Source organism: Eumetopias jubatus, unplaced genomic scaffold (assembly GCF_037043125.1).
Source record: "Eumetopias jubatus isolate StellerSeaLion01/CBP00866 unplaced genomic scaffold, mEumJub1_p1.0 scaffold_11, whole genome shotgun sequence".
Lineage (NCBI taxonomy): Eukaryota > Metazoa > Chordata > Mammalia > Carnivora > Otariidae > Eumetopias > Eumetopias jubatus.
The window spans coordinates 72276215-72296328 of record NW_028274817.1 but is presented as its reverse complement, the minus strand read 5'-3'; the positions used below and the strand labels follow the sequence as shown (position 1 = coordinate 72296328).

The window sequence follows — 20114 nt, the reverse complement described above, 5'->3', positions numbered from 1 at the left end:
CTGTCTACCCAATAAGAGTGTAGTCTTCATAAAGAGAGAAACAGAGTCTGTCTTCTTCACTGTAGAATACCCAGTGTTTAGCACAGTGCCTGACATATAACAGAAGCTCAATTATTTTGTGTACAAATGAATAAACACTTGGCTGCACACACATATATATACAGATATATACAAATGTGAGGACAGATACACATGTACATAGATATACATGCTCATGTGCAAAACATATACATGTGTACACAGACCTGCACACAGGTGTACACACACCCACATCTACAAGTACAAAGACACACATAAATAGAGAAAGAAATATAATAGATACACAGAAAATTTGGAAGGAAAATGCCAAAATATTAACAGTGACTATCTCTGTATGGGGAATTTGTGATTTTTGTTTTGTTTTTCCTATAATTTTTTTCTAGCTTTTCTGCACCAAGAGTTAAAATTCAGCATAGTTGTCAAATCAAAGCATACCTCTTTTATAGTCAAGGAGATGTAAGTAGAAAAAAATAAAGAAGATAGAAGTAAAAATAGTACAAAAGGAAGTCATTGAGTGCAAGGGACATGAGCTCCTAGAACACTGACTGGCATATGATAGGCACTTTAGAAGATTTATGAAAGCATGAGAGCAAGGAAGGGAAGGGAACAAGGTAAAAGGAAGGGTGACAGAGAAATCAAAGGAGGGAGAAAAGGAGAAAGGAAGCAAGAAAAGAGAAGGAAAGAAAAATCATACCTGGGGGGGAGAAAATGGGAGAGGAAAAAAGGTGGGGGAGGGGAGGTAAGGAAGAGAGATAAAATATTACTAGTAAGAGAGCAAGAGTTACCCAAGCTAGTGTGTTTATTTTCTTGATATTCATTATTAAACATTAAATATCCTTCACCATCTTTGAAATTTCAATTTTATGGTCAAAGTAATCCACATTAACCTGGCATTTGGTAAATATTTCTAGACTATTCATCCACAGATAGAACTTACTGGCTCCACAATGTTGAACTTCTTGGACTCCTGAACTTCCTGGATTTGATAAACATAATCAAGGGAGGACTCAAAGAAATTGTGCCTCTCCTTGTCCACCTGGAGGTCTGCCTGTAGAAGAAGAGTAGCAAATGTCACATAACAGCATAATCATTTATGCAAGTCACTGCTTAGGGACTCAACAGAATGCTAGAGCTAGGGGAGAATTTAAACATCAAGTAATGATCTTAATTCTTTTATTTTACAGACATAGAATTATAAATCAAGAAATAAAAAGTGATCAATGTGAAACTTCTGGTTTCTGGTCCAACAATTAAAAAGCTTGAAAGTTAGCTCACCCATCCTCACAAGATAAATGATGAACAAGTTGAAAATGAACAACTCCCCTTGGAAACAACAGAGAATTGAAGTCAGAGGGCAAACAGTTGCCTCAAATATTGGATAGACAGTTGAAAATGGAGAATCAGAGCTTACCAGAGTGGAAGCCCAGAAGCAGAAACCTGTTACTGCAGACAATATCAGACTATCAGTTATTTAAGAATAACTCTCAGGGCCCTTGGGTGGCTCACTCAGTTAAGCATCTGACCCTTCCTTTCGGCTCAGGTCATGATCTCAGGGACATGAGATCAAGCCCCACGTCAGGATCCAAGCTCAGGGGAGAGTCTGCTTGAGAGTCTCTCTCTCCCTCTGCTCCTGCCACACCCCACACTCATCTCTCCTTCTCTCTCTCTCTCTCTCAAATAAATAAATATTTTTTAAAAAGAATACCTCTCTAAGGAAATCCAAAGACAATGGGGAAAACAGAAAGAAAAACACCAGAGGAAATTCTGGCTTCTGAGAACAATAGCTGGAATAAACCAAGCATAGTCTAACAGCAAACTAAGCACAGCTTAACTCCTAGTCACATAAACATAAAGCCTTATACAAAAGGTCTATTTATCTCAGTTCCTTTTACCTGGAACATCATGCCTGGCTTTCAACAAAATAGTACAAGGCATTCAAAAGGGCAACAACAACAAAAACCAGTTTGAAGATAAACAACAAACATCAAAACCAAACTTAAATAAGGCAGAGATAGTGGATGGTGGAATTATTACACCAGAAATTACAGTAAGGGCTTTAATTGAAAAAGAGGAGAATACACAACAACACATGAGTAATATATGTGGATATGTGAAAACGTGAAGAAATAATCAAAAGGAAATGCTAGAAATCAAAAACAATAGCAGAAATGAAGAATGCCTTGAATGGGCTTATCAACAGACTGAACAAGGCTACAGAAAGAATCACTGAACTTGAAGATATGTTAATAGAAACTTCAAAAACTGAAATGCAAAGAGAAAAAAGAATAAAAAAGATAGAGTCAAATATTTAAGAAGTGTTGGGCAATTTTAAAAGGTGTAAGTTATGCATACTAGGAATGCCAAAAGGAGAAGAAAAGGAGAAACATAAGGAATACTTAAAGTGATGACTAAAAATTTTCCAAAATTAGACAGGTACCAAACAAAAGATTGAGAAAGCTCAGAGAACAACAGCAGTATAAATACAAAAAAATCTACATGTAGGCATATCATATTCAAACTGCACAAAGTTAAAGACACAGAGAAAATCTTGAAAGAAAATCTCCAAGAGGAAACACCTTATCTAAAGAGGGGCAAGAATAAAATTTCTCTTAAGACACCATGCAAAGAGAAGAGAGTAGAGTGAGATATTTAAGATATTGAAAGAAAAATCACAAATTTAGAATTCTGTATCCAGTGATGTTATTTTTAAAAACGGAAGAAAAATTAAAGATTTTCTCAAACAAACAAAAATTGAAGGAATGTGTTGCCAGTAGAATAACGACCCAAGAAATGTTATAAGAAGGGTGCCTAGGTGGCTCAGTTGTTAAGTGTCTGCCTTCACCTCAGGTCATGATCCCAGAATCCTGGGATCGAGCCCCGCATCTGTAAAAAAAAAAAAAAAAAATCTGTAAAAAAAAAAAGTTATAAGAATTTCTTCAAGCAGAGGGAAAACTATATAAGTGAGAAATGCATTACCAACATATAGAAAAGAAGAGCACTAGAGAAGGAATAAAGGAAGGTAAAATAAAATCACATTTTTTCTTTTTTTTTAAGATTTTATTTATTTATTTGACAGAGAGACACAGCGAAGAGAGGGATCACAAGCAGGGGAGAGGGAGAAGCAGGCTTTCCGCTGAGCAGGGAGCCCAACGCAGGGCTCAATCCAAGGACCCTGGGATCATGACCTGAGCAAAAGGCAGACGCTTAATGACTGAGCCACCCAGGCGCCAACATTTTTTATTTTTAACTAATCTTACAGATTAGAGTTTGTCCAAGATAATAATTGTAACAATGTATCTGGTAATTATAGATTATTAAAAAGTAAGGTGAATGACATCAATATTATATGGGACTGAAGGGAGAAATTGAAAATATTGTTATAAGGTTCCTGTGCCACAGCATTATGTTATTTGAAAGTACACATGCATTAATTGTAAATGCATATGGCAAAAAAGATTAACCACTAAAGAAAGTTTTTTAAAAAGTATAATTCATATGCTAGGAGAGGACAGAAAATGGAATCATATAAAACTTTAAGTTAAAAAAAGAGAAGGCAGGAAAAAACTTAAGAGGACAAAAAAATAAACAAAGGGTAGCAAACAATAACAAACACGGTAGAAATCTGCCCAACTATATCAATCACTTTAAAGGTTAATGGCCTAAACACACCAATTAAAAGTCAGAGACCGTCAAAGTGCATAAAAAGTAAGAGCCAACTATACGTTATGCATAAGACATCACTAGAAATATAAATGACATAGAGAGACTAAAAGTAAAGGTATGGAAAGATATTCCATGCTGACAGGTATCAAAAGAAAGCTGGAGTAACTATATTAATTTCAGAAAAAGGAGACTTCAGAGCAACAAAACCTGTCAGGGGAAAACAGGGGCATAACATAATGATAAATGGGTCAGTTATCTAAGAAGATATAACAACCCTTATTATGTATAATAGGAAATCAAAACAAGTGAGGCCAAAAACTGATAAAAATAAATGAATCCACAATTAGAGTTGGAAATTTCAACATTCCTCTCTCAGTAATTGAGGCAGAAAATCAGTAAACACATAACTGAATTGAACAGCACCATCAACCAACAGGATCTAATTAACATCTGTAGAACACTTCATCTAACAACAGCAGAATACACCTTATTTCAAGTTCACATAGAACAAGCACCATGATCAACCACATTCTGGGACATACAATACACCTGAATAAATTCAGAAGAATAGTAATCATACAAAGTATGCTCTCAGACCATGAATAAATTACACTAGAAGTCAATAACAAACAATGGCTGGAACCTGCCAAAATACTCAGAGATTAAACAGCACATTCCTAACTGATACATAGGTCAAAGAAGAATTCGTAAGAGAAAATAAAAAATATTTTGAACTAAATGACAAAGAAAATGCAACTTAGTATTTGTGGATGCACTGAAAGTAATGCTTACAGAAATGTTTATAGCATAAAAGGCATATATTAGAAGAAATCTAAAATCAATAATTTAAGATTCCACCTTAGTAAACCAGAAAAAGAAGAGCAAATTACAACCAGAATAAGAAGAAAATAAATAATAACAATTTTTAAGGAAACCAATAAAATTAACAGGAAATCATAGAAAAAAAACCAACAAACTCAAAAGCTGGTTAATTCAAAACATCAAGAAAATTGATAAGACTATAACCAGGTTAAGGAAGAAAGAGAAGACCTAAATTTAAAATGTCAGAAATGAAAGAGGGGTCATCACTACTGACCTCATGGATATTAAAAGGATAATGAAGGAGTATTTACAACAACTCTAAGGCCTAAAATTTGATAACCTAAAAGAAATAAACCAATTCCTTGAAAGACACAATCTCACAAAACTCGCAAAAGGTGAAATCACACAATCTGAAAGGATATTTATTAAAGGAATTAAATAAATAATTAAAAGCCTTCCAAAAAAGAAAGCACTAGCCTAGGTGGGTTCACTGCCGAATTTTACTAGATATTTTAAAGAAGAAATGATCCCAAAGTTCTACACTCTCTTCCAGAAAATAGAAGCAGAGGGAATATTTTGTAACTCCTTCTCTGAGGCCACCATTACCCTGACACTAAAACCAGACAAAAACATTACAATAAAAGAAATGTACAAATCAGTATATCTCATAAACATAGATGAAAAAATTCTAAACAAAATATTAGCAAATCAAATCCAACAAGGTCTAAAAAATTATATATAAATTATATATAAAAAATATACAGGACCACATGGGAATTATTCCACATAGGCAAGGCTGGTGCAACATTCAAAAATCAATTGATGTAGATCATCACATCAACAACCCAAAGAATAAAAATCATATGATCATACCAACAGATATAGAAAAAATATTTGACAAAATCCAACATCCATCCATTTATGAGAAAAACATTCATCAAACTAAAATTATATGGGCACCTGGGCAGCTCAGCTGGTTAAGCGACTGCCTTCGGCTCAGGTCATGATCCTGGAATCCTGGGACTGAGTCCCACATCAGGCTCCCTGCTTAGTAGGGAGTCTGCTTCTCCCTCTGCCCCTCCCCCTTCCTGTGCTCTCTCTTTCTCTCTCTCTCTCTCTCTCTTTCATTCTCTCTCTCAAATAAATAAAATCTTAAAAAAACTAAAATTATATGGGAACTTCCTCAATTTGATAAAGAATATCTGCAAAAAACCTACAGCTAACATCGTATTTGACGGTGAGAAACTAGATGCTTTCCCTCTAAGATCAGTAACAACTCCTATTCAAATCATAGCGGAATTCCAAGCTAGTACAATAAGAAAAGGAGATAAAAGATATATATATTGGGAAGAAAGTAGTAAAACTATCTTTGTTCACACATGACACAATTGTGTGTGTAGAAAAATCCCAAAGAATCAACAAAAATCTGTTGGAACTAATAAGTAACTACATATACAACTGCAGGATACAAAGTTGATGTACAAAAGTCAATTCCTACATGCTAAGAGTGGACAATTGGAATTTAAAGTGAAAAACACAAAACAATTTGAATTAGAAGAAAATTTGAAATACTTTGGCATATAAAATATGCGTAAGGTCTATATAAAGAAAAATATAAAACTAATAAAGGAAATCAAAGATCTACATTAATGAAGAGATATTACATGTATAGACATAGAAAGAAAATATGAAGATGTCATTTCTTCACAACTTGATCTATACGTTCAGTGCAATCCAATTCAAAATCAATGCAAGCTATTTTCTGTATATCAACAAAGTGATGCTGAAGTTCATAAAGAGGGGGGGAAAAATCTAGAAAAGCCAACCCAATATTTGGAGAGAAGAACAAATTAAAGTATTGACACTATCTGACTTCAAAATTCCTATAAAGCTACCATAATCAAAACAATGTGCCACTGGTGAAAGAATAGACAAACAGATCAATGGAACAGAATAGAAAACGTGAAAGGTATATTTATATATAAATATAGTCAGTCAATCTCTGACAAAGGAGCAAAGGACAAAAAAAGAAAAGATACTCTTTTGGCATGAGGATGTGCTGGAACAACTGCACATCCTCATGCCAAAAAAAATGAATCTAGAAAGACAGATCTTACATTTTTTTCCAACAATTGACCCCAAATAAACCACAGAACTAATTGTAAAAAGCAGAACTCTAATACTCTCAGATTACTGAAGAGAAAATTTAGGTTACCTTGGACTTGGTGATAACTATTTTCTTAATATTTATTAATTTTTTAATTAAAAAATTTAATCTAAATATTAGGTAGTTAACATACAGGGCAATATTGGTTTCTGGAGTAGAATTCAGTGATTCATCAATTACATACAACACCCAGTGCTCATGATAAAAAAAGTACCAATTTAATAACCATCACACATCTAGCTGATCCCCCACCCACATCCCTCCATTAACACTGAATTTGTTCTCTATCATTAAGAGTCTCATAGGACTTGCTTCCCTCTCTCCTTCTTTTATATTCCCCTTTCACACATATACATATATTTTCTTTGTTCAAAGTTCCAAATGAGTGAGATCATATGGTATTTGTCATTCTCTGACTGACTTATTTCACTTAGCAGAATACATTCTAGCTCCATCCACATCATTACAAATGGCAATATTTCATTCTTTTTATGCCTGAGTAATATGCCATTGTGTATATATATATATACCAAATATTCTTTATCCATTCTTTAGTTGATGGAGATGTGGGCTTTCTCCATCGTATGTCTATAGTTGATAATGGTGCTATAAACATTAGGGTGAATGCACCCCTTTCAAATATGTATTTTGTATCCTTTGGGGAAATGCTTATTAGTGCAAATGCTGGATCATAGGGTGGTTCTATTTTTAACCCTATAAGGAATCTCCATACTCTTCTCCAGAGTGGCTACACCAGTTTGCATTCCCATCAACGATGCAAGAGGGTTCCCCTTTCTCCAAATCCTCTCCAAAACCTGTTCTTTCTTGTGTTATTAATTTTAGTCATCCTGACAGGTGTGAGATGGTATCTCATCATGGTTTTTCATTTGTATTTCCCTGATGATGAACTATGTTGAGCATCTTTTCATGTGTCTCTTAGCCTTCTGGATGTCTTTTTTAGAAAAGTATCTATTCATGTCTTCTGCTCATTTCTTAACTGGGTTATTTATTATTGGGGTATTGAATTTCCTAAGTTCTTTCTAGATTTTGGATACTAAACCTTTACCAGATATGTCATTTGCAAATATCTTCTCCCATTCTATAGGCTACCTTTTGTTTTGTTGATTCTTTCCTTTGCAGTGCAGAGGCTTTTTATCTTGAAGAATCCCCAAAAATTCATTTCTGCTTGTTTCCCTGCCTGTTGTGAGGTGTCTAGTAAGAACCTGCTATGGTCAGGGTCAAAGAGGTTTCTGTGTGTGTTATCCTCTAGGATTCTGATGGTTTCCTGTCTCCCATTAAGGTCTTTCATCCATTTTGAATTCATTTTTTGGACAGTGAAAGAAAGTGGTCCACATTCACTCTTCTTGCATGCTGCTGTCCAGTTATGTCAACGCAATTTGTTGAAGTAACAGTCTATTTTACATTGGATAGACTTTTCTGCTTTGTCGAACACTAGGTGACCATAGAAATGTGGGTCCATTTCTAGATTCTCTATTCTGTATCATTGATCATGTGTATGTACTTGTGCCAATACTATACTGTCTTGATGACTACAGCTTTGTAATATACCCAGAAATCTGGAATTGTGATGCCTCCAGTTTTGTTTTTCTGTTTCAGAATTGCTTTGGCTATATGGGGTTTTTTGTGGTTCCAAAAACTTTTAAATTTCTTGGTTCTAGTTCTGGAGAAAATGATGGCAGTATTTTGATGGAAATCACATTAAATGTGTCAATTGCACTGGATAGTATAGACATATTAACAATGTTTCTTTTTGCAATTCATGAACTTGGAATACTTTTACACTTCTCTGTGTCCTCTTCAATTTCTTTCATAAGTGCTATATAATATTGAGGCTACAGATTTTTATTTCTTTTTTTAATTGATGAATGTTTTTTTATTTATTTTTTTAAATTTTATTGTTATGTTAGTCACCATACAATACATCATTAGTTTTTGATGTGGTGATCCACGATCCATTGTTTTTGTGTAACACCCAGTGCTCCATGCAGTACATGCCCTCCTTAATACGCACCACCAGGCTAAACAATCCCCCCTCCCACCCTCCCCTCTAAAACCCTGTTTGTTTCTCAGAGTCCATAGTCTCTCACGGTTAATCTTCCCCTGTGATCCCCCCCTTCATTTTTCCCTTCCTTCTCCTAATGTCCTCCATGCTATTTCTTATGTTCCACAAATAAGTGAAACCATATGATAACTCACTTTCTCTACTTGACTTATTTCACTGAGCATAATCTCCTCCAGTTCCATCCATGTTGATATAAAAGTTAGGTATTCATCCTCTCTGATGGCTGAGTAATATTCCATTGTATATATGGACCACATCTTCTTTATGCATTCAACCGTTGAAGGGCACCTCGGCTCTTTCCACACTTTGGCAATTGCGGACATTGCCGCTATGAACATTGGGGTGCATATGGCCCTTCTTTTCACTACATCTCTGTCTTTAGGGTAAAAACACAGAAGTGCAATTACTGGGCATTGGGTAGCTCTATTTTTAAATTCTTGATGAACCTCCACACTGTTTTCGAAAGTGGCTTTACCAACATACATTCCCACCAACAGTGTAAGAGGGTTCCTCTTTCTCCACAACCTCTCCAACATTTATTGTTTCTTTCCCTGTCCATTTTTGCCATTCTTACTGGTGTAAGGTGGTAAATCAATGTGGTTTTGATTTGAATTTCCCTGATGGCTAATGATGATGAACATTTTTTCATGTGTTTGTTAGCCATTTGTATGCCTTCTTCAGAGAAGTGTCTTTTCATATTTTCTGCCCAGTTTTTGACATGATTATTGGCTTCTTGGGTGTTGAGTTTGAGAAGTTCTTTATATACAGATTTTGGATACCAGGCCTTTATCTGTAGTGTCATTTGCAAATATCTTCTCCCATTCTGTGGGTTGCCTCTTTGTTTTGTTGACTGTTTCCTTTCAAATGCAGAAGCTTTTAATCTTGAGGAATTCCCAAAAGTTGATTTTTGCTTTTGTTTCACTAGCTTTTGGAGATGTATCTTGAAAGAAGTTGCTGTGGCCGATGTCAAAGAAGTTACTGCCTATGTTCTCCTCTAGGATTTTGATGGATTCCTGTCTCACTGAGGTCTTTCATCCATTTTGACTTTACCGTTGTCTATGGTGTTAGAGAACGGTCGAGTTTCATTCTTCTGCACATGGCTGTCCAATTTTTCCAGCACCATTTATTGAAGAGACTCTTTTTTCAAAGCATGTTTTTTCCTGCTTTGTCGAAGATTATTTGACCATAGAGTTGAGGGTCCATATCTGGGTTCTCTATTCTGTTCCATTGGTCTATATGTATTGATTTTATGCCAGTACCATGCTGTCTTGGTGATCACGACTTTGTAATATAGCTTGAAAACGAGCAACGTGATGCCCCCAGCTTTGTTTTTCTTTTTCAACATTTTCTTGGTGATTCGGGGTCTTTTCTGATTCCATACAAATTTTAGCATTCTTTGTTCCAGCACGTTGAAAAATATCATTGGAATTTTGATCGGGATGGCACTGAAGGTAATAGATTGCTCTGGGTAGCATAGACATTTTAAAAATCTTTATTCTTCTGATCCATGAGCATGGAATGCTTCTCCATCTTTTTGTGTCTTCTTCAATTTCTTTCATGACAGTTCTGTAGTTCCTAGAGTATAGATCCTTTACCTCTTTGGTTAGGTTTATTCTGAGGCATCTTATGGTTTTTGATGCTATTGTAAATGGAATCGTTTCTCTAATTTCTCTTTCTACAGTTGCGTTTTTAGTGTATAAGAAAGCAACTGATTTCTGTGCATTGATCTTGTATCCTGCCACATTACTGAATTGCTGTATGAGTTCTAGAAATTTGGGGGTGGAGTCTTTTGGGTTTTCCACATAAAGTATCATGTCATCTGTGAAAAGAGAGAGTTTGACTTCTTCTTTGCCAATTTGAATACTTTTATTTCTTTTTGTTGTCTGATTGCTGTTGCTAGGACTTCTAATACTATGTTGAACGATAGTGGCAAGAGTGAGCATCCTTGATGTGTTCCTCATCTTAAGGGAAAGGCTCTCAGCTTTTCCCCATTGAGGATGATAGTCACTGTAGATTTTTCATAGATGGATTTTATGAACTTGAGGAATGTTCTATCTATCCCTATACTCTGAAGAGTTTTAATCAGGAAAGGATGTTGTATTTTGTCAAATGCTTTTTCTGCATCAATTGAGAGGACCAAATGATTCTTCTCCCTCCTCTTATTAATGTGTTCTATACCATTGATTGATTTACGAATGATGAACCACCCTTGCATCCCAGGGATAAATCCCCCTTGGTCGTGGTGGATGATCCTTTTAATATATTGTTGGATCCTATTAGCAAGGATATTGTTGAGGATTTTGGAATCCATATTCATCAGGGATATCGGTCAGAAATTCTCCTTTTTCATGGGGTCTTTGCCTGGTTTGGGGATTAAGGTAATGCTGGTCTCATAGAATGAGTCTGGAAGCTTTCCTTCTGTTTCTATTTTTTTGTAACAGCTTCAGGATAATACGTATTATTTCTTTTTGAATGTTTGGTAGAATTCCCCAGGGAATCCATCAGACGCCGGACTCTTGTTTTTTGGGAGGTTTTTGATCACTGCTTCAGTCTCATTACTGTTTATTGGCCTATTCAGGTTGTCGATTTCTTCCTGTTTCAGTCTTGGGCAGCTTATAGGACTCCAAGAAGGCCTGCATTTCATCCAGATTGCTCAGTTTATTGGCATATAGTTGTTGATAATAATTTCTAATAATTGTTTCTATTTCTTTGGTGTTAGTCGTGATATGTCCCCTTTCATTCATCATTTTATTAATTTGGGTCCATTCTCTTTTTTTTGGATAAGTCTGGCCAGTGGTTTATCGATCTTATTAATTCTTTCAAAGAACCAGCTAAGAGTTTCCTTGATCTGATATACTCTGTTTCTGGTTTCTAATTCATTGATCTCTGCTCTAAACTTAATTATTTCTTTTCTAATGCGTGGCTTAGGCATCATTTGTTGCTTTTTCTCTAGTTCTTTAAGGTGTAGAGTTAGTTGGTGAATTCGGGATTTTTCTATTTTTTTGAGGCTTGGATGGCTAGGTATTTCCCCCTCAGGACCGCCTTTGCAGTATCCCATAGGTTTTGGACTGATGTGTTTTCATTCTCATTGATTTCCATGAATTGCATAAGTTCTTCTTTGATTTCCTGGTTGATCCAAACATTCTTGAGCAGAGTGGTCTTTAGCTTCCAAGTCTTTGAATTTCTGCCAATTTTTTTCTTGTGATTGAGTTCCAGTTTTAAAGCATTGTGGTCTGAGAATATGCAGGGAATACTCTCAATCTTTTGGTATCGGTTGAGACCTGATTTGTGACCCAGTATTTGGTCTATGCTGCAGAAAGTTCCATGTGCGCTCGAGGAGAATGAGTATTCTGTTGTTTTAGGGTGGAATGTTCTGTATATATCTATGACATCCACCTGGTACAGTGTGTCATTCAAAGCTCTTGTTTCCTTGTTGATTTTCTTAGAGGATCTGTCCATTGCTGACAGTGGAGTATTGAGGTCTCCTATAATTAACGTATTGTTATCAATATGACTCTATTTTAGTGAACGGCTGGCTTATGTAGATGGCTGCTCTCATGTTGCGGGTATAGATATTTACAATTGTTAGATTTTCTTGTTGGATAGACCCCGTAAGAATGATATAGTGTCCTTCTGTGTCTAACTACAGACTTCAGTTTAAAATCTAATTTGTCTGATAGAAGAATTGCTACCCCAGCTTTCTTTTGAGGTCCGCTGGCATGGAAGATGGATCTCCATCCCTTCACTTTCAGTCTGGATGTATCTTTAGGTTCAAAATGAGTCTCTTGTAGGCAGCATATGGATGGGTCCTGTCTTTTTATCCAATCTGCAACCCTGTGCCGATTTATGGGAGCATTTAGGCCATTCACGTTGAGAGCGATTCTTGAAATATATGAATTAATTGCCATCATGTTGCCTGTGAAGACGTTGTTTTTATAGATTGTCCCTGTAAATTTCTGTTTTATATCACTCTTGGAGTCCTTCTCCTTTTATAGAACCCCCCTTAATATTTTTTGTAGGGTCGGCTTAGTGGTCACATATTCTTTCAGTTTCTGCCGGTCGTGGAAGCTCTGCATCTCTCCATCCATTCTAAATAACAGCCTTGCTGGATAAAGTGTTCTTGGCTGCATATTTTTCTCGTTTAGTACCCTGATTATGTCTTGCCAGGCTTTCTGGCTTGCCAGGTCTCTGTGGATAGGTCTGACGTTATTCTGATATTCTTCCCACTGTATGTAAGGAATCTCTTCCCCCTAACTCACCTTAAGATGGTTTCCTTGGTTCTAAGATTTGTGAGTTTCACTATTACATGCCGGGGTGTTTGTCTGTTTTCCTTGATCTTGGGAGGGGTCCTCTCTGACTCTAGGACACGAAGGCTTGTTTCATTCCCCAGATTAGGGAAGTTCTCAGCTACGATTTCCTCAAATACATCTTCTAGTCCTCTCTCTCTCTCTCTCTCTCCACTCCCTCCGGCATTCCAATTATTCTGACTTTGTAACGCTTCATGGTGTCACTTATTTCTCTGATTCTATTTTCATGGATTCTGAGTTGTCTTTCCCTGCCCTCCTCTTTTCCCTTTTTATCTATTAAATTGTCTTCCAGGTCACTTATTCGTTCTTCTGCCTCATTTACTCTAGCTTTCAATTATGTAGATTAGACTGGATCTCACTGATAGCATTTTTAAGTTCTGCCAATTCAGCTTTCATTTCTCCCCTTAGAGAGTCTATGTTGCCATTAATTGATTTCTCCATTCTAGCTATTGTCTTCACAATTGCTAGCCTGAATTCCATCTCTGACACTTGGTTATATCTGCATCCATTTTTAAATCTGTGGCATAAGTCATAATCTCTTAGTCTTTTCTATTTTGGGGGGGTCCTCCTCCTTGTCATTCTTTTGAGGGGTGTTTGAGGGAATATATAGCGTCCCAATTATTGACCAGAACCCAAGCAAGATGCACCTGTTTTCTAGGGACCTTAGGGTTGCTGGCCTCTTTTTTTCCCAGCCTATCCTCTGGGGGAGGGGCCTGCTGTGCTGTTACTCAGGCAACCCTGTTGGGACAGAGTTGCCCTGCCCCCCTGTGGCGGGGGATGGGCTCAGTGAGAACCAGATTTGGGGGGATTTTGTTCTCTGGTGGCTTTCCCTGGCGGCTTTCCACGTCTCTTCTGAGTCAGAGCAGAAGAGACTGTCTCCAAACCTCTGCCTCAGAGCAGAGAGATTGCAGTCTGTTCTTCAGTGAGCTCTCCAGGCCCCACTATTTCCATTTCTGTCTGTGCTGCTATAAACTGCAGTGTCCTGGGTTGTGCACCCATCTGCAGCGCTCCCAGTCCTGCCTCCAGGTCGGGGCAGGTCTCTGTCCTTTGTGCTTCTAAAACCACCAGCTGCTCCCAGTTCACACACGTGACCCCGCTGCTCCGGGTTTCCATCCCCGATAGTGCCCTAACGTCCTTTCCCTGACACTACCAGTCTGCGAGTCTGTGCCCCGTCCCCAGCGCACGAGGCTGTTGCTTACAGGCAGTGTAGGATCCCCATGGCCAGGCTGCCTCCCACTGCCGTTTATCCTCCGATATCTGCTTGCAGAATCATGGCTCCCTGCTTCAAACCTCGAAACCAGCCGCCTGCGATATTGTTTGTAGAGATCCAGATCTATTTTCTTACATTTCAGGCTGATTTCGTGGGTGCTCAGAGTGGTCTGGTAGATATCCAGCTCAATTCCGGGGAACAGTTGGAAAAGGCTCCCCTACTCCTCTGCCATCTTTTCTCCAATCTAGATCTTTTATTTCTTTAGTTGGATTTATACTAGGTATCTTATTGTTGTTGGTACAGTTGCAAAGGAAATCAATTCCTTGATTTCTTTTTCTGCTGCCTAGTTACTGGTGTATAGAAATACAACAGATTTCTGTACATTGATTGTATATCCTGCAAATTTGCTGAATTCATGTATTCATTCTAGCAATTTTTTGGCAGTCTTTTGGGTTTTTTGCATAGAGTATCATGTTGTCTGCACATAGTGATAGTCTGACATCTTTCATGCCAATTTGCATGTCCTTTTTTCCTTTTTGTTGTCTGATTGCTGAGGCTAAGACTTCCAGATGTATGTTAAATAGTAATGGTGAGAGTGAACCTCCATCCTTGTCTTGTTCCTAACCATAGGGGAAAGGGTCTCAGTTTTTCTCCATTGGAGGTGATATTATCTGTGGGTCTTTTGTATATGGCCTTTATGAGGTTGAGGTTTGGTCCATCTATCCCTACTTTGGTGAGCATTTTTATCAGGAAAGGATGCTGCATTTTCTCAAATGCTTTTTCTGCACCTATTGAAAGGACCATATGGTTCTTATTTTTTCATTTATTAATAAGGTGTATCATGTTGATTGATTTACAGATATTGAACCAGCCCCTATTGTCCAAGAATAAATCCCACTTGATTGGGATGATTAAATCTTTTAAAGTACTGTGGAATGTGAATTGCTAGTATTTTATAAAGAATTTTTGCATCAATGTTCATCATGGACATTGGCCTGTAATTTTCCTTTAAACTAAGGTCTTTGTCTTGTTTTGGAATTAAGGTAATGGTGGCCTCATAGAATGAGTTTGGAAACTTTCCTTCCATTTCTGTTTTTTGGAATAGTTTGATGAAGAATAGGTGTTAACTCTTCTCTGAATGTCTGGTAGAATTCCCCTGGGAAGCCATCTGGCTCAGGACTTTTGTTTCTTGGGAGATTTTTGATTATTGATTCAATTTCTTTGCTGGTGAGGAGTCTGCTCAAATTTTCTATTTCTTCCTGTTTCAGTTTTGGTAGTTTGTAAGTTTCTAGGAATTTCTCCATGTCTTCCATGTTGCCCAGTTTGTTGGCATATAATTTTTCAGTGTTCTCTTACAATTGTTTGTTTTTCTGTGGTGTTGGTTGTGATCTCTCCTCTTTCATTCATGATTTTATCTATTTTGATCCTTTCTCTTTTCTTTTTGATAAATCTGGCTAGGAGTTTATCAATTTTATTAATTCTTTTGAAGAACCACCTCTTAATTTCATTAATCCATTCTACTGGTTTTTATTCTATATCATTCATTTCTGCTGTACTGTTTATTATTTCTCTTCTCCTGACATTAGGTTTTATTTGCTGTTCCTTTTCTAGCTCCATTAGGTTTTTAAAAAAGATTTTATTTATTTATTTGACAGAGAGACACACAGCAAGAGAAGGAACACAGGCAGGGAGGAGTGGGAGAGGGAGAAGCAGGTTTCCCGCGGAGCAGGGAGGCCCATGCGGGACTTGATCTCAGGAGAAGGCAGACACTTAACAACTGAGCCACCCAGGCACCCTGCTCCTTTAGGTTTTAACTTCAGGTTATGTATTTGAGACTCTTCTTGCTTCTTGAGGTAGGCCTGTACTGCACTGTACTTCCCTCTTAGGACTGCTTTTGCTGCATCCCACAGGTTTTTGGTTGTTGTGCTTTCATTGATAGATCCCTTAATTATGATATAATGCCTTCCTTCATCTCTTGTTAAAGTCTTTATTTTAAAATCTAGTTTGTCTGATGTAAGTATGTCTATTCTAGCTTTCCTTTGACATCCATTAGCATGATAAATGGTTCTCCATCCCCTCCCGTTCAATCTGCAGGTGTCTTTAGATCTAAAGTGAGTGTCTTGTAGGTAGCATATAGATGGATCTTGTTTTCTTATCCATTCTGATACTCTATGTCTTTTGGTTGGTGTGTTTTTTTTTTTTACATTCAGGGTGATTATTTAGAGATATGAATTTAGTTCCATTGTGTTACCTATAGACTCGCAATTTCTGGTGCTGTTCCCTGGTCCCTTCCAGTTTTTGTTACTTTTGGTCTTTTTTTTTCCCCCCCACTCAAAGTGTCCCTCTTAAAATTTCTTGCAGGGCTGATTTAGAGCTCACAAACGCCTTTAGTTTTTGTTTATCTTGAAAACTCTTTAACTCGCCTTCTATTTGGAATGACAGCCTTGCTGGTAAAGAATTATTGGCTGCATATTTTTCCCATTCAGCACATTAAATATTTCCTTCCACTCTTTTCTGTCCTGCCAAATCTCTGTGGACTGATCCACTGCAAACCTGACATGTCTTCCTTTGTAGGTTAAGAACCTTTTTTTCCCCTTACTGTTTTCAGGATTCTTTCCTTATCTGTTTATTTTGTGAATTTGACTATGATATGCTTTGGCAGTGACTAGCTTTTGCTAAATATAATGGGAGTTCTCTGTGCTTCTTGGATTTTGATGTCTGTTTCCTTCCCCAGATTAGGGAAGTTTTCAGCTATAATTTGTTTGAATAAAGCTTCTGCCCGTTTCTCTCTCTCTTCATCTTCTGAGACTCCTATAATATGAATGTTATTATATTTCACTAATTTGCCGAGTTCTCTAAGTCTTCCTTCATGGTCTATTACCTTTCTTTCCCACTTACTTTTGGCTGCATTGTTTTCCAAAATTTTGTCTTCTATATGACTGATTCGCTCCTCTACTTCATCCATCCTCATTTTTATGACCTCCATTTGTGTTTATATCTCAGTTATAGATTTTTAATTGCAGCCTGACTAGATTTTAGTTCTTTTATCTCTGTAGTAAGGGATTCTCTAGTGTCTTCTATGCTTTTGTCAAGCCCAACTAATATCCTTATAATCGTTGTTTTGAATTCTACTTCAGACATCTTACTTATACCTGTATTGACTAAATCCCTGGTCATGATCTTCTTTGGGGGTGAATTCCTCCATCTAGTCATTTTGTCCAAGAAAGAAAAGAAGTAAGAGAAACAACACCACCACCAACAAAAACAACAAACAACAAATAACAATGAAACAAAAAAGCAAAAACCAAAGAAAAAGAAAAAAAACAAAAATAAAAACACAAAACAAGACAACCAAAAAAACCTAGATCCTGGGTGTGTTTTGGACTACTGGTTAAAAGAATCTAGATCCCCCAATTTTTTTTTAAGATTTTATTTATTTATTTGACAGAGAGAGACACAGCAAGAGCAGGAACACAAGCAGGGGAAGTGGGAGAAGGAGAAGCAGGCTTCCCGCCGTGCAGGGAGCCTGATATGGGGCTCAATTCCAGGACCCTGAGATCATGACCTGAGCTGAAGGCAGACGCTTAACGACTGAGCCACCCAGGCACCCCTAGATCCCAAAATTTTAAAAAATAATAAAATGGAAAGTAGACAAAAATATGCATACATATGAAAGTATACACATATATATTTTTTAAAATAATAAAAATTTAAAATAGAAATTGGAAAATACAAGAAAACAAATGGAAAAAATAATAAAAATAAAAGAAATAAAGAATAAAAGTAAAAAGGAAGTTCAATTCTACTTCCATTAGAGCTGTAGCTTTGCAGCACTCTATGGTTAATAAACTTGGTGAGAGCTAGGTGTTTGTACTGGTGTTCTTGGTGAGAGTGTCGTGCTGATTCCCAGGCTGACTTGTTTCAGTGGAAATGCTTCTCCAGATCACAGGGTGGGTGGGCCTTGGTGTAACTGGCTCTGGTCTCCAGTAGGTGGCGCTATTTTGCTCTCTGAAGGCTTTCAGCACTGATGGGTGGGATTAAAATGGCGGCACCCTGCTCTTTAGCATTGGAGCTGCAGATTCATGCCCCCTACGCATCAGTGAGCCCACACAGAGAAATGATCAATCACCCTATTTGTTTCCCCAGTCTCCGTCTGGAAACTGCATTCACCCTGCCCCTGTCCAAGCCTTTTTATCTCCAGCATGTGACTGAGTTTCAAAACTCCAAACATCAGGGACACCCATGGTGCGGAACCACACTGTTCCTCCAAGAGAAGTTCTAACTATCTTTCCCAGCCCATCCCAGGAAAGCAGTCATAGGACCATGCAGTGGTTCACAGTTTATAGCCAAAACCTGGCACCAAGACCAGATGCTCTCTGTCACCTTCCCAGCTCCTATGCGTGGGAACAGTGCAGCACGTTGGTGCCACCTGTTCTTCCTGGGACCCAGGAGATCCTCAGACCACCCTGTCATTCCTGGGATTCTGCCCCTCTTCACCACCTTAGCATCTTTGATCCAGGCATGTCCTCCATGGGAGCAAACTTAAAAGTTCAGATCTTGTACTCCACTGCTTCTAATACCTTGTGGTAGCCTCCATTAGCAGGCTTCCTCCCTTCCGCCGCATCCACAGCTATGTCTCCCCCAAGTGAACTTCCACACCTCCTACCTACTAAAAGGTGGTCACTTTTCTACTTGTAGACTTGCAGTTTTTATTCTCTAAGGCCTCCAATTGACTTCTTGGTTGTTCAGAATAATTTGGTAACTATCTAGCTGTGTTTGAGGGCTGAGACAAGCTCTCAGGGTCCTCCTACACCTCTGGTGACAAATTCTTAGATATAACATCCAAAGCATAAGCCACAAAAGAAAAAACTGGTAAGTTGGGTTTCATTAAAAATTATTTCTGCTTTAAGAGAAACTTGGTTAAGTGAATGAAAAGACAAGCCATAGACTGGAGGAAAATCTATGCAAAACACTTATCTGATACAGGGCTGATATCTAAAATAGACAAACAAGCATCACTATCAATAATAGCAAAATTATAGAAAGAGCCCAAATGTCCATCAACTGATGAATGTGTAAAGAAGTGTGGTATATACATACAATGGAATATTACTCGGCCATCAAAAAGAATGAAATCTTGCCATTTGCAATAATGTGGGTGGAGCTAGAGTATATTATGCTAAGTGAAATAAATCAGTCAGAGAAAGACAAATACCATATTATTTTACTCATATGTGGAATTTAAGAAACAAAACAGATGACTATAGGGGCACATAAATGAGAGAGGGGCAAACCAAAAACAGACTCTTAACTATAGAGCACTAACAGTGGTTGCTGGAGGGCAGGTGGGCAGGGGGATGGGCTAAATGGGTGAGGGTATTAAGGAGGGCACTAGTGATGAACACTGAGTGTTATATGTTAGTGAAGAATCACTAAATTTTGCTCCTGAAACCAATATTACAATATATGTTAACTAACTAGAATTTAAATAAAAACTTAAAACAAAAATCCAAGTTAAAATTTTATTTTTACCCTAGAAAGCTGAAATAAATATCTCTTACCCGGGGTGGGGGGTGGAAAAAGAGAAGTAGTAGGATATTCTTTGAAAAAAATAGAAAAATAGTGAGGCACCCGGGTGGCTCAGTTGGTTAAGCCTCTGCCTTCGGCTCAGATCATGATCCTGGGGTCCTGCTTGGGATCAAGTCCCACATTGGTCTTCCCGCTCAGCGGGGAGTCTGCTTCTCCTTCTCCTTTTGCCTCTCTGCCCCTCCACTCCACACCTATGCTTGTGCTCTGTCTCTCAAATACATCTTAAAAAATAAA

The 20114-nt window shown here is 37.6% G+C and overlaps 1 protein-coding gene across 2 annotated transcripts in view; it reads right to left on the bottom strand.

The window, feature by feature from the left end:
• Positions 1-20114, bottom strand: part of OPHN1 (oligophrenin 1) — a 486250-nt gene that overhangs the window by 196899 nt on the left and 269237 nt on the right. For both annotated transcript variants that reach the window (XM_028126580.2, XM_088028996.1), the window contains exon 6: positions 977-1087. In XM_028126580.2, the coding sequence (XP_027982381.2) occupies positions 977-1087 (111 nt within the window). The remainder of the gene's footprint in view (positions 1-976; positions 1088-20114) is intronic.